General features: G+C 40.4%; 1 protein-coding gene across 3 annotated transcripts in view; it reads right to left on the reverse strand.

The window, feature by feature from the left end:
* The window catches only part of STX7 (syntaxin 7), a 94,561-nt gene extending 83,534 nt beyond the window's left edge, over positions 1–11,027 (reverse strand). For 2 of the 3 annotated variants that reach the window (XM_081829029.1, XM_081829027.1), the window contains exons 1-2: positions 10,879–11,027; positions 4,657–4,807 (exon numbers count right to left, since the gene is read on the reverse strand). In XM_081829029.1, the coding sequence (XP_081685155.1) occupies positions 4,657–4,741 (85 nt within the window). In that variant the 5' untranslated portion in view covers positions 4,742–4,807; positions 10,879–11,027. Of the gene's footprint in view, positions 1–4,656; positions 4,808–7,030; positions 7,112–10,878 lie in introns of those variants that run through there. The other variant, XM_081829028.1, reaches the window with a different exon arrangement.
* Between the last annotated feature and the right edge of the window lie 14,427 nt (positions 11,028–25,454).

Consider the following 25,454-nt stretch of genomic DNA (forward strand, 5'->3'; position numbering starts at 1 on the left):
AGAGAATGAGAGACAGAGAGCATGAGAAGGAGGAAGGTCAGAGGGAGAAGCAGACTCCCTGCTGAGCAGGGAGCCCGATGCGGGACTCGATCCCGGGACTCCAGGATCATGACCTGAGCCGAAGGCAGTCGCTTAACCAACTGAGCCACCCAGGCGCCCACGTTCTCTTCTTTCCATAAACTTCCCACAGCCTTCAATCCCGTTCTCTGTCCAATGCCTTTGCCTCCTATTCCATTTAAAACCAGCCCACTCAGAAAGAACTCCTCCATCTTTGCCCACCACGTTTACCGTCTGCACCACACTGGGCTCTGTACAGTGGACGAAAGGCAAACTGGGCACTGGTGACCATTCCCCTACCCCTCTCGCCTTCAGAGACCTTTCTTTTGCAATTATACTCTCACTAGACTCTCTCTTGTGTAGTGGAAAAATGCAACCTTTTCTTTGACCCTCTTTCTACTTCAATGGTGGAATCTTCCAGTTGCTTACTAAATACTGATTTTTCTCTTCCTAAATGGAGCAAGCCCCAATTTTAGTGAGCATAGTGCAATCCAGACTTCCTAGCAGCTAGGTGTAGCCACTTGACTATATGTAAACTCTGGTCAATGATACAAGCAGAGGTGAGTAGGATTCTAAGAAGTCTCTTTAGCTAAAAAAGGGTCAGTCCTTTTCCCTCCTTTTCTCCCTCTACACTCAGAACACGAATATGAGACCATTCTTTTCTTTCTTTTTTTTTTTTTTAAAGATTTTATTTATTTATTTGACAGAGAGAGCACAAGCAGGGAGAGTGGTAGGCAGAGGGAGAGGGAAAAGCAGGCTCCCTGCTGAGCAAGGGGCCCTATGCGGGACTTGATTCCAGGACCCTGGGATTATGACCTGAGCCAAAGGCAGATGCTTAACCGACTGAGGCACCCAGGCACCCCTGAGACCATTCTTTTCGAAGTGACCAGTTTGCCCGATTCAATTCTCTGCTTTCTAGTCTCTTGGCAGCATTAAACACAGATGATGCCTCATTCAGTCTTGAAACACTTCTTTTTGATTTCTGGAAATCTACCAGATCCTGATTTTCTTCTTACCTCACTGGTCGCTCTGATTCTTTATGCTTTCTCCCTGCCTTTCTGACTTCCACATTTTTTAATGCTCCAGCTCTCTGCTCTTACTCCTTTGTGATTATTTTAGACTTACGGTTTCAAATACCATTTATTCTCTGATGACACTCTGATCTCCAAATTTATATATCTAAACTAGATGTTTGACATCTCCACTTAGGTGTTTAAAAGACATCTCAAACTTTACTTGGCCAAAACAAAATTCTCTCCACTTCTGAACTACAGTTCTTCCCACCTTGGTATATAAACTCGGTTGCTCAGTGCAAAAACCATGGATTCACCCTGGACTCCCCCCTCTCTCTCTCAATCCACCCACATTCATCAGTAAGTCTTGCTGGCTCTGCCTCCAAAGGACATCCATCAGTTCTCTCGTCCCCACTGCCACCACGCTGGTACAAACCAACATCTCTCTCACCAGACCCCTGCGATGGCCAATGTGTCCCCACCTCAAATTCCCCAAAATCTACTTTCTAAGCAGCGGCAGCCAAAGCAATCCTTTCAAAGCACAGATCTGATTGTGTGTCTTCCTTCTTAGAATGAAATCTAAACTCCCCCGACAGCCTCCAAGGCTCCAGGTGGCCTACTCGGCCTCCTCTCTGATTTCATCTCTGACACTCTTGCCTCAAGTGCAGTGTTTCGGCCACACCGGGCTTCTCTTTCTTGCCTATTTTCTGAACACCCCAAGCTCTGGACTGCTTCAGGATTTTAATACCAGCTACTGGTTGCTTCTAAATGCTCTTGTCCTACGTCCTCTCACCCCCAGCCCCTTCTCATCCTCACTCAGGGGGCCATCTCGGCTAAGGCAGCTTCCCCCAAGGCGCTGCTCTCACAGCACTCTCATTTTCATCATAGGACACCATGTGGTTCATTAATTTTTTTTTTTTTACTTTTTAAAAAATTTCATTTAAATTCAATTAATTAACATATAGTGTATTATTAGTTTCAGAGGTAGAGTTCAGTGATTCATCAGTTGCATATAACACTCAGTGCTCATTACATCACGTGCCCTCCTACATGCCCATCACCCAGTTACCCCATCCCCCCATCCCTCTTAATTTTTTTTTGTAACCATCGGTTTCTTCTTACACTATAAACTATATGAGAACAGGGCCTCGGAGCTCTTGCTTACTATTGGATTCCCAGGGTCTGGTACCATGACTAGCAAGCAGCAGGTGCTCAATAAATTATTAGCTGAACGAATAGAGAGAGAATATCCTAATTATAAGTCACTCAGTCTGAACCATTACTCCAGTGTTTAAATCTCTTACTAATAGGCCTGAGAAATAGTATCTGATCACCATATGCTCGTCATTTAGTCACAGGGACTGCACTCCTCCTGAGCATGGCAATTCCATCCCTGAATAACTAGGATTATTCCAAAGCCCCATTCCTTCAGGAGCTGAAGTCTGGCTACTGCTGCTTCTATTCCTTTGTGGAGACCTTCATGATCATGCAGAATACCTTTCTTGTATTTTACATAAGGCAGTGTTTCCAATATTTGAATGTGGTGACTGTAGCTTCTCACGGCTGAACAGTCCTAGTCTTTTTTTTTTTTTTTTAAAGATTTTATTTACTGAGGGGCGCCTGGGTTGCTCAGTTGGTTAAGCATCTGCCTTTGGCTTGGGTCATGATCCAGGGTCCTGGGATCGAGTCCCACATCGAGCTCTTTGCTCAGCAGGGACCCTGCTTCTCCCTCTGCCCCTTCCCCTGCTCGTGCTCTCTCTCTCTCTCTCAATAAATAAAATCTTAAAAAAAAAAAAAGATTTTATTTATTGAGAGAGAGAAAGAGAGGGCATGTGAGCAGGGAGAAGGGCAGAGGGAGAGAGAGAATCTCAAGCAGACTCCACACCCAGCAGGGAGTCCTATGCAGGCCTCGATTTCATGACCCTGAGGATCATGACCTGAGCCAAAATCAAGAGTTGGATGCTTAGCCAACTGAGATACCCAGGCACCCCAGTCCTACTCTTCTTAACTCCCTTCCACAAGACAAAGTTGTGGGTCCTACCACCACACTCCCCCATGCTCCAAAGCTGCCCTAAATCACACAATGCAGTCACATACTTAGTTATCAGTTATGCCATGAATATGCAACTCTGGCCCAACGTATCACTTCTCATCTCATTGGATCAATTGATCTCTTTCTTAGGGGACATGACTTAAGTTAACTCTTAGCTCCTTCCAGTTCAAGCTTGCACATAATCTCCAATTGGTGTATTTGTCACACCACTGGATGCTTGCTGCCTCTATAATCTTGAGTGCCTACATTCACTCCTCTACCTCCTTCCGGGATTCCTAATACGTTCACCTTTCCTAGCACAAAAGACCTGCCCTGTCCTCTGGAGAAAGGCCTACTGGTCTCCTTTCTTACATAAAGGTCCTGATTTTCCCACACCTGTAAATTAAAATTATAACCTCTCTTAATTTTCACACATGAGCCTGAGGCAGACCAGCACTACTTCTAAGAAAGAAAAAAATCTTGTTTTCTTTGGATTTCATATTATACCACTGTGCACAGCAGCACCTTTTTAGAACCATCTATAATCTACTTTTACTCCTTTTGCCTCCAAAACATGCTGACATCTCACTGAAATCATTTAGGCAGAGTAGTAACTTCTGGGAAGTTAATGATTAGATAAGAAAACATGGTCTGGTCATCTGAAAACATTCTTTATTTTCACAGTGTGTTAACACATTCTGGTAAAGAGGACAGGAGACTTAACAAAGTAAGCTAAAGAATAATGCTGTATTAACACACTCTAAAAAAGGAGTTCAGGTAATGCCCAAAGGGCCAAAATACTGATCACCACAAGGTGACTAGAATAATCCACATATGTGATTAGCTATGATTTGGAAACAAATGTAAAACAAAAAAACTTTAGTCTCAAATCTGCTACAGTGATCTTTTAAACAATTTATCTATCTATCTCTATACATCCCAAGGAGTAATAATTTCCAATAAAATGCTACATGGGATTGGTCTACTAGGATTGTTTTTGATAGGTGTTAGCAAAGGTAGTTTGTGGGAATTCTGAGAATTATCTTCTAGATCTGTCTGAAAGGATTCAAATGTTGCCTCATTAGTCACTCCCTGCTCCTTAATAAAGGACCATGTATTTTTCCCTTTACAAAACTTTATTTTTAATAAATGTAAACTCTTCTTGGTGTTCCCCAGTTCCAATCCTATGGGATTTAATGAACAAGTCTCTTTAATCTCATCTAGAACCAGATGATTTTAAAGCAAATATAAGTATCTATCCTTTTAAATCTTTATTTCATTAATAAAATAGTGTATTATGTGCCTGGCATTCTACAGAAAAGTGCAGTAAGTATTATCTCTTCTAATGTAATTATCTTTCATATTCACTCTAAAAAGTTCTAGCCTTCTTTTTTTAAAATTTTTTTTAATTTTAATTTTAAGAGTTCTAGCCTTCTAAAATCTGTTTTTAGAGGATTGCTCCTCCCTCTCTCAGTCACTGGAGTTGTCCTATTATGAATCTCGAAGTTCAGTTAAGAATTAAAAACAGTGAAGTCAACTTAAATTTCAACTTACAACATTGTGTGATCTTCTGGATGTTAGAAGAGATACGCTGGGCCAGCAGAGCAGGGTCGCCACCAACTCCCGGAGTGTAAGACATAGCTGATTTGCTTATTCACTAATTTCATCAGATGTTGGCAGACTGGGCAGTTTTCTAAGCAGTCACCTAAAAAACAGAAGTCACATAACTGTACTTTTAAAGTTATTGGCCTACATTTTCCAAATTATCAATTATCAATCTGGGAGGTTGATTAACCTAACAGAGTTGAAATATAGCAAAGGGACACATCAAATAGTAAAACTCTCATGGCTATCAAAAATATTGGCCTTTTAAAGGACACAGTCATGTTAAACAATTAAAATAAGGTTCAAATTGCACATTCCCTTTGAAAACGCTGATCTAAGGAAGAGTTACCAAGTCCCTTTTCTGTATATAATTTTAATTGTTTATGTATTTTTCTCCTTAACTGCAAGCAACTGTAAAGCAGGGCCCACATGCTATGTATCTTTCTTTCTCCAACATTTAAACAATTCCTGACACAATACAGGTATTTACATATTTATTAAATGGTATACAGACTTCAGGGTGTCCCCAGAAACGTCACTATATCTAATTTAACACACAGAAGAACAGCTTGGGAACAGAGGACTAATGGGTCTCTACTTTTAATAGGAAAAGTCAACTTTGAGAGAGGCACAGCTGACAAGTGAGGAAAAAAAGGAATGCTCCATAAAATGCTCATCACACTTTGCCAACAGAGCAAGGAGAACAGCTCTCCTCTTCCAGAAGCTGGCATCAGGACAGGAAGTAAAGCTGGGGAGAAAGAGGTGAGAGGGAGTTCCTTTCTTTCTCAATCCACGCCACACCACACGTGTTGGGGTTTGCAAAGAAGGACGGAAAGAGTGTCCCTGCATACATGACTGGGCAGAGCAAAGACTCTCAATAACTCCACACCCATCTTTTCACTGAGTGCACTGGCTGCGGCAAAATCGTAGGCAGTCAATTTGTAAAACCAACTCTCTACTGAGAGTCCGCTACATGCCCAGCATCAAACGAAACACTAGGGAGGGGCAAGCAAACAAAACAACAAGAATCTGCTCAATTCATGTTTGCCATTTAGGAGAGGGGAGAAACTGAGTAGAGTAAAACAACAAGAGCAACATAAATCAGCAAAAGGTCATGTGCCAGGCAAAAGTGAGAGGTCAGGAAAAGGAAATTTCACTATTACCCTTATCTAGAAAGAATTTATGAAACAGAAACAGAAGATGTGACTCCCTGGGCATGACTGGTATGGAAAAATGACAAAGGCAAAGATGTGAAGCCTGGGATGGGTAGACCCAGAACATGTGTACAGGGTATTTGCAGTGTGTCATTTCTGAAAGGCAGGGGTGGTTGCCAGTCTCCCTGGGATCAAGTGATTCACGGCTGGGACAAGTGGGAGACAACACAGAGAGAAATGACCCGAAATATATTGCCCATCTGTGAAATGAAATGCATTTCACATAGACCGTCTAATTTAATTTTTAAAGCCTTCCCTTTAAAGTAGATAGTAGCAAATAAACCCTGTTTTAACAATGAGCAAACTGTGGCTTATGAAGATTAAGTTACTGTAAAGGTAATCCAACCCACTGACCACGTGGAGGTGGGGTTCAATCCCAGGGTTTGGGTTCCAAAGCCACCCATGACTGCTACCATACAAAACTAATGTCACAGAAGAGGGAGGGCCCTGAATGCTAGGTTTAGTTTTAATATGCTGCAGTAAGAAACCACTAGAGATTCCTGGTAGGGGAGGGGGAGGGCACAAGGAAATGTGTGTCTTTGTTCTTAAGGTGCGTGCTGGCAGGAAGGACACCTGTAGAACTGTTGAGACAGGCAGAACAGTACTGCCTCCATATCTGAAACTCTGGTGCAATGTGGAATGTCCCTGGCCACCATGGAGTTCCTGGGAACTTTTAGATGCTCTCCATTCATCCTTCATTGATCCATAGGTCTAATTTATCTATTCTGGGCCCTTCAGATCTCACCTAGTCCTACAGATAGACCAAAACTCAACTCAGACAGCAGAACTGCTTCAGCAAGGTGGCAGATAGCCTTGGACTTGGGCCTGCAGCCCCCTGAAGAGCTGGGGCCCAGACAGAACAAGACTGGACCTGGGAATTTATTTGAAACCAACACTATCACATGCATCCCACAAACCACCAATTAGATCTTGAAATTCTGCACCTTATTTTTCAATAAAAGCTTGAGATATAATTGACAACCACATGACTCGCCCATTAAAGTGTACAATCCTGTATACTGAAATTAATATAACACTGTATATTAACTATATTAGAATTAGAATTTTAAAAAACTTTAAATAAAGTGTACAATCCTATGGTCACTTACCATGTCTCTGCAATCTCTCCCACTGTAGGCAACCACAAATCTACTTTATGTCTTCATGAGTTTGCCTATTCTGTACATTTCCTATAAATAAAATCACACGTGTTCTTTTGTGACTGGCCTCTTTCTCTTAGCATGTTGCCAAGGTCCATCCATATTGTAGCATGGATCAATAGGTCATTCCTTTTCACTGCCAAATAATATTCCACTGATGGATAGAAGCAATTCTCTCCTGGCTCACTGACACCCTTCTTTTCCTTTCCCCCATCAACTAGAGCTCTAGAAAAACTGGCTCACTGCCAACACAAACATACGAATGAGGAAATGTTTCTCATTTACTGTCTTCAGGAGGCTCCTCCTTCCACATACATAGTAGTATAGCATTCCCCTTAATCCTCGAAACTCATAAGAGCCTAACCTAAGCCTTCTCCCTGTTTTTTTCAAGGCCCCCTTCTTTCCTCTTCAGAGAATCAATCAATTAGCTTAAACCACCACCAATTTTCCTCATCCCTTTACTCAAGCAACTAAATTCTCGAAAGTTTCTGCTGTTAACTGGGTTTCCTTCATCCAAAGAGCTGCTGCTGCTGGATTGGCTGGAATCTCCTTAGACAAAGGGAACAGTGGTTATCACCTCAGCTCTGTGTTGAGTGAAGAATGAAAAGAAATTTGCAAATGATGGAAGAGAAAGATACATTAAAAGTCAACAAGATTAACAATGGCTAATATATTTCCAAAGCACTGCCCTTAGGACTTTTAGATTTATTTTCTCAGTTGACTCGTACAACAGACCTCTGACGTAGATACACTCGTTATTCTGATTTTTCACATGAAGACACCAAGGCATAATTAGAATAAGTAACTTGCTTAATCTAAGAGCTAAAATTTGAAACTACATCTTACAGCCCATATTTGTAAAACACTAAACCATACTGCTTCATCATATAACAAAAATTCAGGACAGGTGAACCCGCTCAGTTAAAAAAACAAAACAGAACAAAACAAATTTACCACCTTTCTGCAGACTCTGCTCTTCAGATGAGGAACAGACCTGCAACTCTGCTCTTAGGATGAGGAACAGATAGCTAAATGAATAGATCAAGGGAACACAGCAGAATAGCTTAGTCCTTTTCTCTCTTATTCTGCTAATGGTGATATCTAGGAGACAACACTGGTTGGCCCCTCTGATGATGAAATATGAGAAATAAAGGAGGCAAATGACTAACTTTACTGCAAAAACATATACACAGACAAACTACAGCTACAGCTAACTATAAAATGACTTAAAAGTTTATGATCTTTGCATATAGACTAGAATCAACCAAGTTAATGCTGAAGGCTGCTTTCCACATCAGTCTCCAGCGCTTAGCCCAGACCTACCAAGCACTAAAGAACTCTTGATGAATATTTTTTGAAAGCTCATTCAGAATTCCTAGTTTTATTGCTCAGAATAATAACTCTTTATCTGTACCTGCCCTATCAAGTACTCAAGTATCACATGTGAGGCCAGGGGCTTGTATAGCTCTTGGGTAGAACATTTCCATCACAGCATAAAGTTCTATTGAATAGTGCTTATGTAGACAGCTCAACAATTACCTTTCTATGAAAATACATCAAGACTGTAAAGGGAAAGAAGGAAAGAGAGGATCAAAGTGCAACACTCACAACGAGGATATTCCCAAGACTTTCTGTAGAGCACAAATAAAAGAACAAAGGGAACTGTGAAATCTTAAGTGTCAAATACTAACCCCAGGTACTACTCCTGGACACACTGCAGAATCCCAAGACTCCCAATAAGCATAAATCTCATGCTCTATAAATCAAGCATGGACAGAACAATAGTCAGTTTCACTTTCTTACTTGCAATTACTAGCATAAAATACTGGAAGTCCCTCCACCCCGTGCCCCAAAATGTAAACTCCGAGGAGGGCAAGGTTTCATCTGTTTTGTGCGCTAATCTAGTCTCAGTACCTGGTTATATAATAGGTGCTTAATAAATATTTGTAGACTGAATGAATAAATGTACCTATTTCCTAAGAACACATACCTAGTCTGAGGATAAATATTTACCAATCCTAAGACATTACATTCCAGTGTCTTCTTTCAGATCCTAAATGTACTGGGCTAATTACTGCCTTAGGGCCTTTGCTGAGTGTCATTTCCTATCCCTAGAAGGCTTTTCCCATGATCTCCACATGACTGACTCCTTTGCCCCAGCAAAGTCTCATTGCATGCTGGATAAGTCTTTGGTGACTACTTGCATCTGAAATGAGAAGTCACCACCCCTGCCACTCTCTGTTGATCTAACTTTTTTTTATCATAGTGCTAATCACCATTTAAAATGATCTAGGTAGTATACTGCTTATTATCTATCCCTACCTCGGCGATATAAACACAAGACAACCTTGTCAGCCTTGAGGAATCCACAGATCAGGTGCACGGTAGCTGTTCCATGAATGTGAAGGCGATCATTCTAGGGATGTGAGCATTCTCTATCTAAACCAAATTAACTGAATTCTTTAGCTCAGCATCTCCATGTGTTAAACTATTATACTATTCGGTTTTACTCACAATGCCAAGGTTTATTTTTCACCCTTCCAAACACCAAACTTTCGAGTTAAATGGAATCATGGCAAACTTTACTCGGACTTACTGTTGATGGATGTTTTATATAATTTATTTTTCCACCCCCAGCACTTGGCTAAAGTTTGATATCCTAACCAAAATGAGGCTATATTATCGGGAGGAGCAGAAGTAAAATATCTGAAGAAAAATGATGCAGACATTAATGAGGTACTATGATAACTTCTACAAACAGTTTGAAACGAGAGCATAATTCTTAATTAGTCACAGTCTGAGACAAACTTCTCAAAGCGGCCTTCAAAGCAGAGGCCGTCCACATCACAAGACACTGCTGAACACTGCTAGAAGTCTCTGCAGGGGTGAGGCTAAGGCTGCTCCAGAAGAAACGTCCACCTGCAACATTACTCAACAGCACAGCACTTGATAATCATTTTCTTCCAGATTCTGCACAAGTTTTAAATTATATGAAGTTATAGTCAAAATACACTGATCCGAATTAAATAAAAATTAACGTATGTATAGAAGAGCAAAGCAAATACAAGAAACTTGAGAGGAAAAAAAATACAGCATTTGACCAGAAAGGTAATGTTATTTCTTTGTGTCTGAATTTTTAAAAAGTAAGAACCTAAAAAACAAGGAGCGGGGTGGGGGAGGTGTCCTAAAATATTTTATGTATTTTTAAAGGTCTTTATGGAAACCAATTAATGACGTGTACTGAGATCAAAGAAAGTTAGCCTGCCTTCAAGCCAGACAGAAAACCAACTACAATGAGCCTCCGAATAAATGTACAGGGTTCCTTTACGACAGCCATCTATTTTCAGTTCCTCTGTATTCGGGAAGAGAACTTTAAAGTGTGTTTTCTAACTCCATTAGTCGCAAAGAGGAAGAGGTCACTTGGTGTCCCGCTCCAGGCAGAAGCAGGATTCCCGAGCTCAGCCCAGCGGGCCCCGGCGCCGGCCCCGCCCGGGTGCGCGCAGCCCTCGGGTGCACCGGAGCCAGCGCCCCGGCCGGGCTGCTGTGCGGCGTGGCGGGCGCGGGGCCGACGGGGCCGGCCAGGCCGGCCGGGCCTGCCTGACCGGGGGCGTGGGCAGCGGTGGTGCTCCGGGGCTGGGGCAGCGCCCTCCCTCCGCCTCCCGACCGCAGCCGCAAAGCGCAAGGCTGAGGCCACCTGACAACGCGCACAAACAAGGAGGCGCGGCAGCCGCGGGGACTTCGCGCCTCTGGGGCGCCGGGCCAGGGACCCTCCCTCGCACCCCCCAGGCTGCTCTTACCCCAACCTCCTCGGCTTCCTCCTCCTCCTCCTCTGGCCGCGGGTACCCCCGGGCCCCAGAGCCCCCAGCTACGATTCTCAGCTGATGGGCGGTGGCACTGGGACGCCCAGTGCGCATGCCCGCAGTACGGCTCCGGGAAGGAGGCGGGGCTCGCTCCCCTCTCGTTGGCCGGCGGGATTGAGTGACAGCCATTCTGCCCCGCCCCCCCGAGTCTAAGCTAAGGAATAAGGTACCAAGAAAATTGCAAGGGAGATGTTTTTTGAGGCCTCGACTTACGCAAGACAAACGCCTTAGCCAGTGTCCAAAAAACAAGAGGAGGGAATGGAGAGCATCTGTCTTTATCGGGTGATGGCGGCCTCCCTAGACTCGTGTCTTCAGCCCGCCCCATCAGGTCCTGCCCATCTTGTCCTTACTCTGCAGTAGAATGTAGTCACAGTTCCATTAAAAAAATGCTAACGCAGATATGCAATCCTAGCAGGAACAATGACAGTGAACAGTCACCTTCGTGTGCCCATTTAGTAGACAAGTTTTCATAGCACTTACAGGTCGTTCCTTGAAGGGTAGGGAGTAGCAGAAAATATTCTGATGGTAAATATTGGAACAATGTAATTGTTAGATAAAAGCATCGATTGCTTTGGGTGAAAGAAATACTCAGCAAATTAATTAGAAGATAGATTGGCTTGGCCTTTGCCTGTATTAAGGCAACACTATTACTCTGAAAGGATCATCAGGACGTGAAAGGTCCAGATGCACTTAGGTGAAAAAAACCAAAACCAGAATATTTTGAATTGGTACCCCCTGAACAAATTCTAGGTTGTTTAGTATTATACATACATATGTACCTAAGTGAGTGAGGTCAGACAGGAATAAGAAACACAAGGGTCTCTCAGTTTATTTTTAATTATTCTGCTTTTAACAGAAAAATGGGAACAAGAAATATTTCCTATTTCACATCTTTTCTGAAGAAAACTACAGTGCAAGTGTTTTAATAAACAGCAACTTATATTCTGCCTCTAAAAAGGGGGCAATAGAGTGAGCATGCTGGCCAAGCAGAAGGAATTCATCCCATCTAAAGGCAGCATGATTCAGTTAGCACTGATTGCACTTTTAAGAAATTCGGATTTTTATGTGAAATCCCTTTTATCAATATTTTTAAATTTTTATAAAACATTCTGTGATCAAATAAAGTAGCTATTTCGGCTTCTATAATAGGCAATGATTCCAACCATGGAGTATAAAAAACAAAAACATAAAGCTGGAGGGGACCTTACAGAAAATCTAGCTCTAATTCCTCATTTAGGAAGTAAATTAAGGAAACTGAAAGCCAAAGAAACTTCATCAAAAGTACACAAATAATTATGAGCAGCATAGGTCCAGATGACTTAACTTAGAATCTTTAGTTCTTCCTGCCATATCATCCACTCAGCAAATATTCATTGAGAAGCTGCCATGTGCCAGGTACTATTTCAGAAGCTGCAGGTATCAAGATTTATGGGGTGTATAGTATTTTCCCTCAAGGAATTCAAGGAGTGAGATCTTGCCCAGGACACTATAAGAAGTACTGTGATAAAGATTTATACACAGCATGGCGGGAGCCCAGGAATGAGGATGACTTAGTGTGTGGTCAGGGACCATTCCAAAGGGGAAGTGTTAACAGAACCTTGAAAGATGTGTAAGAGTTCCCTGGGAAGACAAGATGGGAAAGGACATTCCAGGCAAAAGGAAGAGCACACAAAAATTCACAGACAAGAACAAACTCTTAGGGATTTCTACATAATTTTATTTAGATGAAGCACAGTGGGTGGATTGGAGGGACAAAAGACTGGAAAGGCAAGCGGAGTTTATATAATGAAAAACCTTTTCTAGATCATGTTAAACGAGTATCTGAGAGGAGTTAAACTATTCAAGGATTTTAAACAAAAGTGTAATGTGCTCATAATTCTATGCTATGAAAAAAACTGGAGAAATGGGGGATATTCAAAGGAAATAACACTGAGAGAGAGAGAGAGAGAGAGGGACTGCGACCATTTAGAGGGCTATTGCAATAGTAGCACGTCCCCAACTTAGAATCTCCCCAATATCAGAGATGTTGAAGCATGGTCCTAATGCAAATGCATTGGGAAAGAAAAGGGAAGGCCTACTTTGAAAAATATTTAGGAAGACTTGGAAACTAATTGGATATGAAGAATGGAAGACATGACTACTATTTTCAGGATGTGAGCTGAACATGATGTAGCTGTCTGAGATCTAAGATCGCTAATCTAGTAATTGCAGTTTGAAGATGAAGGTGCTGGAATGGGGGAGCAAAGCTTCATTAAATTAAGCTTTGGATGTGTTGTAGTTAAGATTCTGGGGAATTGGGGGCGCCTGGGTGGCTCATCCGTTAAGCATCTGCCTTCGGCTCAGGTCTGATCCCAGGGTCCTGGGATCGAGCCCCACATCGGGCTCCCTGTTCTGCGGGAGGCCTGCTTCTCCCTCTGCCTCTGCCTGCTGCTCTGCCTACTTGTGCTCTCCCTCTCTCTCTCTGTCAAATAAATAAATAAAATCTTAAAAAAAAAAAAAAAAAGATTCTGGGGAAGTGATACCTAGTTTGAGATGTCCTCCAGATTCTTGAAAGTGTGAGCTGGAGTTCAAGGTAGATTTCTGGCTGGAGCTATGGCAAGAGATGAGGTCATTAACTCTAAAGAAGGAATGTTATGGACTCCTGTGTTTAAGGGAGGGCTGAGGAAGAAAAATCCTGAAAAGGTGTAATCAGAGAGCTGAAAAGTAAACCAGGAAAAGGCATGGGAGAGAATGAAGGAAAACATTTCAAAAAGAGGAAATGCTCTTTTGCTATCACATGTCACAGAAAGTTCAAGTAAATTAAAAACCAAAAGTTGTGCATTGGACTTGAGAATTAGGAAGTGGTTGGTGAATAAGAAAAAGAATTTCAATCATTCAAGGAACTATCATGAAAAGAACTCATATCTGCATAAGGCCTATTGCATTTTTCATACATCCTTTCCTGTTTCCTTTGAGAGAAAGCAGGGCTGTGGGAGGCAAAGTACAATGCAACAGAGAATCTGAGGCTTATGGCCTCTTCAGGTTCCCCCGCTCGTTACTGACTGAACCAGGACCAAGGCTCAGCTGTCTGAATACTCCTCCTGGGTTCTTTCCATTTTTTTTCATGTTTTAAAATATGTCACGAATGGATTCCTTTCAGGTCCTTTGAACACTAATAAGATGCCACCTCTTTATATTCAAATGCACCTCCATCTCCTTCTGCTGTGTACTAGTTTTCTAAAACTACACAAGTGCCAAGCACAGAACAGATTCTGCTCTGACTTTTAAACACACATAATAAATAAGCATCCTGTAGTAATCTTACATGAACAATTATGGTAGGATGATTGGTATGTTCAATGCTAATTTCGCCTCCTACATATTGTTAAGTCCCTCTGTCTGCATCTCAATCCACGGGAGCAGCCTCCTCATGATTTTCTCTATATCCAGTTCTACTCAAGTTTATTATTGTCAGAGCCACGCCTGGGTATTGGAAGCATGGATCTGAAAACATCACTCCAGGCTTTATGCCATCCCCATGATTGCAGCATGCCCCCAAATATACTCCTTAAAAATAAAAGTGCTTGGGCTGGGCAGGGCTGGGAGGTTGTGTAGTTGGAGGAAGGAATCAGAGAAGGGTGTCTATGGGAAACCATATTATGATACAATCTTGAAGATTCACAGCACACATTTGTAAATGAAATGCTTGAAGCTCTGGTTCAGCAAAGTAACAAGTATAACTTTCTTTAACTCAGTTTTTTTCTGAATGTATTTGACGGTAAAATTTTATATTTAATGGCTGTGAAGACCTTCAAAATACACATTATGGAAAACATTGCTCTCAAAGTCAAGTCCAAACCCCTTCTCATGGTATATAAATAGGGTGATTGATCATATGTTCAGTTTGCCTAGGACAGTCCCAGTTTATGCCTGTTGTCCCAACTTTTTGTCTGCTGAGCACCCCCTTTTATTCTCAAAAGTGTCCCAGTTAAGATGATACATTATATGGTCACCTTATATATAAGGACCTACATGATCTGGACCCTGTCTTTCCCTGCATTGAAATTTATGCTTTGGAATATGCCAGTTTAAAGAACTTCTCCATCTTTTTCTGCTCCCACCTCCCTCCCACTAACTCTCTAACCACACACCAGAGGTTTTCTTTTTGTGCTTTGCTAGGCAGTTCCCTTTAACTAGGATATGTTCTCTCTTTCTTCTCATTTTTAAGTAAACTCTTTATTTTAGAATAACTGCAGACTTAGGGAAGAGTTGCAAAGATAGTTCAGAGTTCCCATACATACCTTACCCAGATTCTCCTAATGTGAACATCTTACATAATGACAGTGCATTTGTCAAAACTAAGAAATTAACGTTGGTATAGTAGTAGCAACCAAAGTATTGATTTGATTTACTTCACTAGTTTTTCACTGATGTCCATTATCTGTTCCAAGATCCAATCCGGTATACCACAGTTTATTTACAGAGCATGTTTCCGTGGTCTCCTCCAATCTGTGACTGTTTTCTGTCTTTCCATTTTTGTCATGATCTTGATATCTTCTAAAAATACTGGTCAGTTGGGGCGCCTGGGTGGCACAGTCGGATAAGCATCCATCTCTTGGTTTTGGCTCAGGTTGTGATCTCAGGGTCGTGGGATTGAGCTGGGCATCAGGCTCTGTGCTCAACGCTTAGCCTACTTAAGATTCTCTCTCCCTCTACCCCTCCCCTCTCCTCCCCCCACCCCGCCACCACCCGACGCTCTCTTTCTCTCCTCTAAAATAAAAATAAATCTTAAATATATATATATATATATATATATAAAATACTGGTCAGGCATTTCGTAGAATGTGCCTCAGTTTAGGTTTGACTAATGATTAGACTGGGCTATAGATTTCTCGAAGGAATACCACGGAGGTGGAATGTTCTCATTATATCATTTTGTGGGGTACATGTATCAGCATGGTCTATTACTGGTGATGCTAACCTTGATTACTTGGTTAAGGTGATGTCTATGAGTTTTCTCCAAATTGAAGTTACTAGTTTTGCATTTCCATACCATATTCATTAAAAGAGAATCACCAAGTCCAGTTCACAATCAAGAGAATTGAGTTCCACCTCCAGAGGGGAGGAATATTAAAAATTTATGGACATACGTTCAAACTACCACAATAATTAATAAATATTTGGAGAGAGATGCTTTGTGACTATGTGCATATCTGATTTTTCCTTAAAGTTTTGCCCACTGATTTTAGCATTCGTCAGTATATTTTGCCTACAACAGTTATTGCTGTTGTGTTCTAAAGGTGATTTTCTATTTCTTCTGTAACGAATATTTATCACTTCTCTCAAGTTTATTTATTTTTTTCAATAATTTATTTATATCAGTATGGATTTATGGATATTTATATTAATCTTTAGGTTATAATTAAGTTACCTTTTCACCATTAGGAATATTTTTAAGTTAGCTCCTGTGTCCATTTTTTTTTCCCTAGTACTTCCTTACTTGATACAACAAGGTGTTCCAGGCTCAGTCATTTTACTATGGAGCCATTGTTCCTTTTATGGGAAAATTATATTTAGAAACCAAGATTTGGGTGCTAGCCTTCTCATTGTACTGGGGCGTCATTATTTCTATGCTCTCTCAGTGGACCAAACTAGCAAATCTATGTATATTAACTCATGTATACACATGTAGCAATAATTTTATATGGATCTATCTATCATCTATCTATCTATCTATCTATCTATCTATCTATCTATCTATCAACATGAGTTCACATAGATATTTCCAGCTCTAATCTGACATCACAGGGTTATTTCTACCCTTCCCTGCTTCTTTATTGCTAGCATATTTCTCTAACAATGAGGAACCTGGCTCTTATTATCTATAATTCTTTTTTTTTTTAAGATTTTATTTGTTTATTTGACAGAGAGAGACACAGCAAGAGAGGGAACACAAACAGGGGGAGTGGGAGAGGGAGAAGCAGGCTTCCCGCGGAGCAGGGAGCCTGATGCGGGGCTCGATCCCAGGACCCTGGGATCATGACCTGAGCGGAAGGCAGACACTTAATGACTGAGCCACCCAGGCGCCCCTCTTATTACCTGTAATTCAATACTTACTTGTACAATGTAAGTTTCAGAATTCTTCTTCTTCTTCTTCTTTTTTTTTTAAGCGAGGCGGGAAGAGGGCAGGGACAGAGGGAAAAGAAGAGAGAGAATCTTAAGCAGGCTCCATGCCCAGTGCAGAGCCCATTGCGGGGCTTGACCTCACAACCCTGAGATCATGACTAGAGCCAAAATCAAGAGTCAGACGTGTAATCGACTGCACCACCCAGGAGCCCCATAGTTTCAGAATTTTTAATCCATACTGCTGTGAAAGAAAAACTTGAGTACAGTGTTTATGGAAAATTCTTTTTGTCTTTAGCCTTACAGTTTTGAGTCAAAACAATGTTTTCCAAAATTACCAAGATCAGTTCTTTTTCCCCACTCCCTTCACTGAAGTTATACTATATTTGTGTTGCAGTTAGATTCATTTGTCACACGTCTGCGTTCCACCTGAGATTCACCAAACTGGTTGATTTTTTTTTATATTAAATTTGAGTCAAGTGTACTCTCTGTGATATACAGTTCTACAGATTTTTGACAAATGTGTGGAGTCATGTATCTATCACCCCAGAACCATCAGAACAGTTTTGTCTCCTTAAAAATTCCCTTTTGCTATAACTTGTAGTCAACTCCTCCCCAACCTTTGTCAGCTGCTTATGTTTTCCGTCCCTATAGTTCTGTGTTTTCCAAAATATAAATTGAGTCATACAATATGTAGTCTTTTGAGTCTGACTTTTTTTTTCATTTAGCAGAATTCTATTTTTTTAATTATTTTTTAATTTTTTTCTTTAGAAAGGCAGACTGCCATCTGTAGTGCTTAATTTGGATGTTTCTGGAGTCTTAGAAGCTTGACTATCCTACTTTCTCCTACAAACAGACCTTGAGAGCTTGTATGGAGGTTCTAGCAGGGGAGCACAGCTACTTGTATACCTCTGACCATGACCAGTCCTCCTCTGTTCGGGGAGGTCAGATTCTTCAACCCAGAGCGTTGCTTCAAGAGGGATGCACAGGGAGCTGTAAGGGAGGAAGGGGACACACGCCAAGCCAGTCAGATCCGCCGAACTAGCCCCAGTGACCAGTGGAGTGACAGATGTTGCACAACCGATCAGCATTCTTTTAAATACATCCACATTGTTGTATAAATCAGTAGTTTGTTCTTTTCCAAGGCTGAGTGGTATTCCCTTGTTTGGATGTAATGCTGTTTATTCATTCACTTACTGGTTGTTTCCAACTTTTAGCAATTATTAATAAAGCTTCTATAAATATTTGCATACAGGTGTTGGTAAAAAAAAATATGTTTTCAATTCACTTAAGTAAATATCTAGAAGTAGGATTGTTGGGTTTTGTAAGTATATGTTTAATTTTGTAAGAAACTGCCATATTGGGTGCCTGGGTGGCTCAGTCGTTAAACCTATGCCTTCGGCTCAGGTCATGATCCCAGGGTCCTGGGATCGAGCCCCACATCGGGCTCCCTGCTCCGTGGGAAGCCTGCTTCTCCCTCTCCCACTCCCCCTGCTTTTGTTCTCTCTCTCGCTGTCTCTCTATGTTGAATGGATAAATAAAATCTTTAAAAAAAAAAAAAGAAACTGCCAAATTGTTTTCCAAAGTGGGTATATCATTTTGCATTCCCACCAGCAACGAATGAGGATTTTTGTAGCTCTAAATCCTTGTCACCATTCGGTATTGTTAGATTTTCTTTTTTAATTTCAATTTACATTCTAATAGGTTGTAGTGGCATCTTGTTGTGGTTTTAATTTCATTTCCATAATGATATTGATAATCTTTTTATATGCATAACTGAAGTCCTTATTTATTTTTTAGTGAAGTGTCTGCTGGGATCTTTTGCCCATTTTTTGTTGTTGTTGAGTTATCTTCCTACAGTTGAGTTTTAAAAATCCCTCATATATTTTGGTGCTTTATCAAATATGTCATTTGCAAGTATTTCCTCCCATCTTACAGCTTGTCTTTTTGTTTTCCTTACAGTGTCTTTCACAGACAAAAATTTTTAATTCTGATAAAGTCCAGTTTGCCAAATTTTTCTTTTGTGGATCATGCTTTTTTACTGTTCAATCTTTCATCACCAAACCCAGTTATATAGATTTTTCTTTTATATTTCCTTCTTGGAGTTGTATACTTTTACATTTCACATTTAGGTCTATAATCCATTTTGAATTAATTTTTGTATAATGTATGAGGGTTGTACCAAAGTTCTTTTTTATTTTTTTCATATAGATATCTAATTATTCTAGCACCATTTATACAAAAAATTGTCCTTTCTCCATTGAATTGCCTTTGCATTTTTGTCAAAAATCAGTTGCCTATATTTGTGTGATTCTATTTCTGTTCTCTCTATTCGATTCCATTAATCTATGTGTCTACTTTTCGCCAACATCATGCTGTTTTAGTTACTGAGGCTCTAGAATAAGTTTTGAAATTGGGTAATGTGAGTCTCTGATTTATTTTTTTTCCAGAGTTATTTTGGTTATTTCAATTCTTTGGACTTCCTATACAAATTTTAGAAACAGATAATCAGTATCTACAAAATCTTGCTGGACTTTCGGCCGGGACTGCTTTGAATTTATAGAATGCATTGAGGAGAATTGATGATATTGAGACTTTCAATTCATGAATGCAGTGTACCTCTTTACTTATTTTTATTTACTTTTATTTTTATCAGTATTTTATAATTTTTAGTATATAGATCTTACACATGTTTTGTGAGTCGTATGTAATTTCTTCATTTGTTGCTATCATAAACATATTTTTTTGAATAATTTTACTCTAACATATACTCCAAATACAGCTCTACTGGTTATGACTCAGCTAAAATTCCACTTTTCCAATGTCTTACCCCTTACTACTTGTTCCCCTCTTTTTTTTAAATTTTATTTTATGTTATGTTAATCACCATACATTATATCATTAGTTTTTGATGTAGTGTTCCATGATTCATTATTTGCGTATAACACCCTGTGCTCCATGCAGTATGTGTCCTCCTTAATACTCATCACCAGGCTAACCCATCCCCCCACCCCCCTCCCCTCTAGTACCCTCAGTTTGTTTCTCAGAGTCCATAGTCTCTCATGGTTCATCTCCCCCTCCGATTTCCCCCACTTCATTTTTCCCTTCCTACTATCTTCTTCTTCTTCTTCTTTTTTTAACATATAATGTATTATTTGTTTCAGAGGTACAGGTCTGTGATCTTGCCATTTGCAACAACGTGGATGGGACTAGAGGGTGTTATGCTAAGCGAAATAAGTCAATCAGAGAAAGACATGTATCATATGATCTCACTGATATGAGGAATTCTTAATCTCAGGAAACAAAATGAGGGTTGCTGGAGTGGTGGGGGTGGGAGGGTTAGGGTGGCTGGGTGATAGACATTGGGGAGGGTATGTGCTATGGTGAGCACTGTGAATTGTGTAAGACCGATGAAACATATTTTCTTTAATTTCAAATTCCACTTGATCTTAACTGATATGTAGAGATCATTCACATTTGAAGTTATTATTGATATGTTTGAGTTAAAATCTACCAGCTTTCTAATCATTGTTTATTTGTTCCATTTGTTGTTTATTTTCCTTTCTTTCTTCCCTGGCTTTAAGAATTTTTAAATAATTCTATTTTATCTCCTCTATTGACTTATTATATATAACTTTTAAAAGAAATAATTTATACCTCTTTTAAAAATTAATCTGAATTTACCTTCAAGTAATATGTTTCTGAAGACATTGTAACAGTGTATCCCCAGGTCCTCCTTCTCATTTCTTATGTTATTGTTATCATGCATTTTACTTTTACGTATGCTATAAAAACATAATATATTTTTCTATTTTTGATATAAAGTCAACCATCTTTTAGAGCAACTTAATATAAGAGAAAAAATTATTTTTTCTTTATAAATTCTATTTCTGAATCTCTTCATTTCTTTGTGTAGATCCAAGTTTATGACCTATATTATATCCTCTTCACTTGAATGATTTTTTTTCATCTTGGAGTGAAAAAGACAAGGAAAACAGAAAACTTAGAGAATGATTTATATTTATGACACATGTAGGGGAGAGGAAAGAAAGCTTTTCCTCTACTCTCTTAAGTTCAATATCTGAAGCTTATGAATTAAACCAATAAAAAAGAGATTAGCAGGGCAAAAAGGTTGATTTTACATGCATACAGGAGCCAACAGAGGAAGTAGCTGGCTTGTCAAAGGGATAGCGATGAAGGTTTTATGTACCTAACTTAGTAGAGGAAAGGTACAGAGGAGAAAAGTCTTCTTATGAGAAAAACAAATAGGTTAAGTTAGAAAAAACAAATAGATTTTTAGGAGAACAGACTGGAGATAAGAAAGTTTGTGATAATGTTTGTCTATATAGGTCTGAGCAGTCTTAAAACTCCCCTGGAGAAAGGATTTGGGGTAGGTTATATTCCAGTTTTCCTTTTTACAGTAGTCTAATTTCCCTGAAGTTGTTGCTTTTAGTCACATAAGAGAAGCTTTGAAAAGGCCCCACCTCCCTTTTTTTCATCTGTTGAATCTCAAATATCTTCAGCTTAAAACAATCTTTATGCCAAAGTGGTATATTTTGGAGTGGCGTATTCTGATCCTCTCCACATAAAAAGGTATAATTTCTTCACTAAAATAAAGTGAAAGAGAATGACGAATGAAGAGAAAGTATTTGCAGGTTTAATACAAATGGTTTACATTGTTATCATTTGTAAGAAAGACAAATTTCGTGTAGTAGAGGCTATGGATACCCTGGCCAGATCTCTTTACGTGCCATGGTAACCAAACCGTGTTTGCTGTATCACTAAGAACAAATCACAGCTGTTGGTGGGAATGCAAGTTGGTACCGCCACTTTGGAAAACAGTGTGGAGGTGCCTCAAAAAATTAAAAATAGAGCTACCCTATGACCCAGGAATTACACTACTGGGTATTTACCCCAAAGATACAGATGTAGTGAAAATAAGGGCCACATGCACCCCGGTGTTCATAGCAGCAATGTCCGCACTAGCCAAACTGTGGAAAGAGCCGAGATGCCCTTCAACAGATAAATGGATAAAGAGGATGTGGTCCATATGTACAATGGAATATTACTCAGCCATCTGAAAGGATGAATACCCAACTTTCTCATCAACATGGATGGGACTGGAGGAGACTATGCTAAGTGAAGTAAGTCAAGCAGAGAAAGTCAATTATCATATGGTTTCACTGATTTGTGGAACATAAGGAATAGCATGGAGGACATTAGGAGAAGGAAGGGAAAAATGAAGGGGGGGAATCAGAGAGGGAGATGAACCACAAGAGACTATGGACTCTGAAAAACAAACTGAGGGTTTCACAGGGGAGGGGGATGGGGGGATGGCTTGGCCTGGTGGTGGGTATTGGGGAGGGCGCATGCTGGATGGAGCACTGGGTGTTTGCAAACAATGAATCATGGAACACTACATCAAAAACTAATGATGTACTACTGTATGGTAACTAACATAACATAATAAAAAAAAGAGTAAACTTATGCAAAAAACCCTCCAAATAATAACTATTATATTTAAGTATATATAAAAAAAGAAAGAACAAATCACAGCTGCCTTCTCCACAGAATTGCCTTTGGCCGGAGGGAGAGCTGCCCCACTCAGGAGGCAATGTTCCCTGACCCACAGACTCTGGCAAAGACTGACTGAACTAACTCCTGGGCTTGTGGTGGAACTGATTCTCTGGTGCTGCTTGTGCTCCTGATCTTCCCCCTAGGATGGGACTAAAGCTGGTCTCCAGTGAGGACCATATTCCTAGTTTTCCCCTTGCTCATCTGACTTTCCTAATTCCCCTCTCCTTTGAGCATTCTTCCCAACCTGTCTTGTTCCCCACTTCAGTTTCTGTGCTTAGGAAACAGCCTAACACATCACACGAGAAAAATGACCGAAAGTTCAGAATAGACAATTCACAGAAAGAGAGAATCTTAAGCAGAATTCCCGCTGAGCGCATACCCCTATCTGGGGTTTGACGCAGGGCTTGATGCGGGGCTCAATCTCACGACCCTGAGATCACAACCTGAGCTGAAACCAAGAGTTGGATGCTCAATCGGCTGTGCCACCCAGGCGCCCCATGGCTTAGTTAGTTGGGACCAGTGACTTGGGACATCTTCCAGATTGGCCGTCCAGATAGACCTTCCAGATAACAGCTGTGCCTTGGCACAAAATCTGGAGCAGTGCAAGGGAAGAGGGCGAAGGGAGGGATATTTACTTTTGCTTCCCTTCCTCCTCTTGCTTCTCATGGATCAAAGTTCACCCCATGGGGCATTATGTCCCCCTACACTTTCAGGTTGTGTTACTCAGGTCGAAAAAGTCAGATCCAAAACTTAGAACTGTACATTGTTTCAAGGAGAAAGTGGAAAGCAAGGCTTGGGCTCCGTGGATTGGACTGGCTTGGAGCTGTGTACCTCTGCTGCTGTAGCTCACGGAGGGCACATCAAGAAGGCATTGCAGAAACCCACACTCATGGTAAGCATGTGGAGAGACTCAGCAGTGTGGAACTGTCTCCAGTGGCTGGATCTCCTGGGGACAAATGGCGACAGTCGCCTGGGACTGAGCAAATCTGGGGAGATTTCTAAACTGTATTAGAAGCCATCAAAATAAATAGCCAATAATCACACTTGAAAAGCAAACAAAATTACATAAAGAAAAGTGAAATAAAACAAGCTGTTTTGTTGTCATTGTTTCAACCTGCTGAATAAAAAACAAATCTGGATTTAGGAAGGAGACCCTTAACTTAAAAGTTACTGTGATAAGGGAAAGAGACTCTTGTGATGGGGAGAACCCTCTAACCATAAGATCTACAAATGTCTCAGGAGTTAGGCTATAGGATTTTTCTTTTATAGACAGGAGTCAGCAAGACTAGAAAGAATTGGGTGTGGATATTTGGTCTGGACAAGATCAGAATGACAAGATCAGAAAATGTTTTACCCTGAAACCAGTCTCTTCTCTCACTGTGTGCTGGCTCAGGCTGAGGGTGGACCAAAGTTCAAGACACCTGGCGAAGGAGAGAGTCTTAAGCAAAGTTTGGTCAAGAAACATTTTGTTCCAATTGACCTGTAGAGACCAGTACTTCAGCTAATCATTTATGAGGCAAAGCAAGGGAATTTGACCTTTTTTTTTTTTCTGGCCTTGTCTTAGGTAAACAGGGGGAAATCTGTGAGCCTTATCTGTGTCATATGAGGAAGGGTGGTTTTGCAATAAGTCATTTCCTAGAACGCAAAAAGTGTGAGGACCTTAGGCATCACTGTTTTTCAAGATCACAGAGCCCAGGTCAAGTCCAGCATTCTTAGACTGAACTGACTGGCAATATGAGAAAGAATAATGATACACAGTGCTGACAGGTGTAGGATGTGGGGGAACGGACACTCTTACAAAGTGAGAGCTCTACAGATGGACACAGCCTTTCTGCAAATGTTTAAAAGCAATGTACTAATTCTTCAGCCCATCAACCCCACCTTTAGAGATTTACACTGAGGACATGCGTGGATAACTATAATGAAATGACGTATATTACAATATTACCTAAGGTATCAAACATTTAGGAACGACATAAATACCTGTCAATGGGATTTGTGAAGGATATTTGCACACACATAACAATGTGGCATTAACAAAGATAATGAAGAGGCAGAATGTAGTGCGGTGATTAAGAGTCTGCTCTCTGGAATCAGGCTGCCTGGATTCAAACCTCAGCGCCAGCACTTATAGATGTGTAATCTTGGGCAAGTCTCTGTGCCCCAGGTTTCTCACCTGGTGGATAGGTGATAAGTAGATACGGATGTATCTACCTTGTAGGCTTATTGGGAAAATTAAATGACTTAATACATGATAGCATGCAGAGCCCATATTGTAATATAAATGTATCTGTATAGTTAGTATTACCAGATTTATACTGCTGATATACAAGACGTTTGCCATATATGAAAATCTAGTTACAAAATGAAATATTTTTTATGATACCAGTTTTGAAAAATATAGAGACAGAGGCAGGGAGAGAGAGAAACAATAATATCTGGAAAAATACACAAAGGCAGACTTTAAGTTTTTAACTTTTTGCTTAGATACTTCTAAACCGTTCAATTTTTTATTTTAACAAAATCTATGGGAAAAAATAAAACCATCTCCTATTTAAAAATAAATAAAAGTATGTGGATAGTCAGGGAATAGGGTGGGGATACCATGGCTTGGGGTTATATTTGATCCTGGGGTAACAACTCTTTGGTTTTTGGAGTTGAAGAAAGTATAATTTCCATAAATTCAGGTTTGTAATGAGATTATTCTGGAATACAGTCTTTCAAAGTTTAAACATCAAAGTGTATTACAAAACTATAATAATCAAAACAGTATGGTATTGTCATAAAAAGACACCTAGATCGATGGAACAGAATACAGAGCCCAGAAATAAGCC

The sequence above is a fragment of the Leptonychotes weddellii genome, chromosome 8 (genome assembly GCF_054177405.1).
Source record: "Leptonychotes weddellii isolate Sample4059 chromosome 8, ASM5417740v2, whole genome shotgun sequence".
NCBI lineage: Eukaryota > Metazoa > Chordata > Mammalia > Carnivora > Phocidae > Leptonychotes > Leptonychotes weddellii.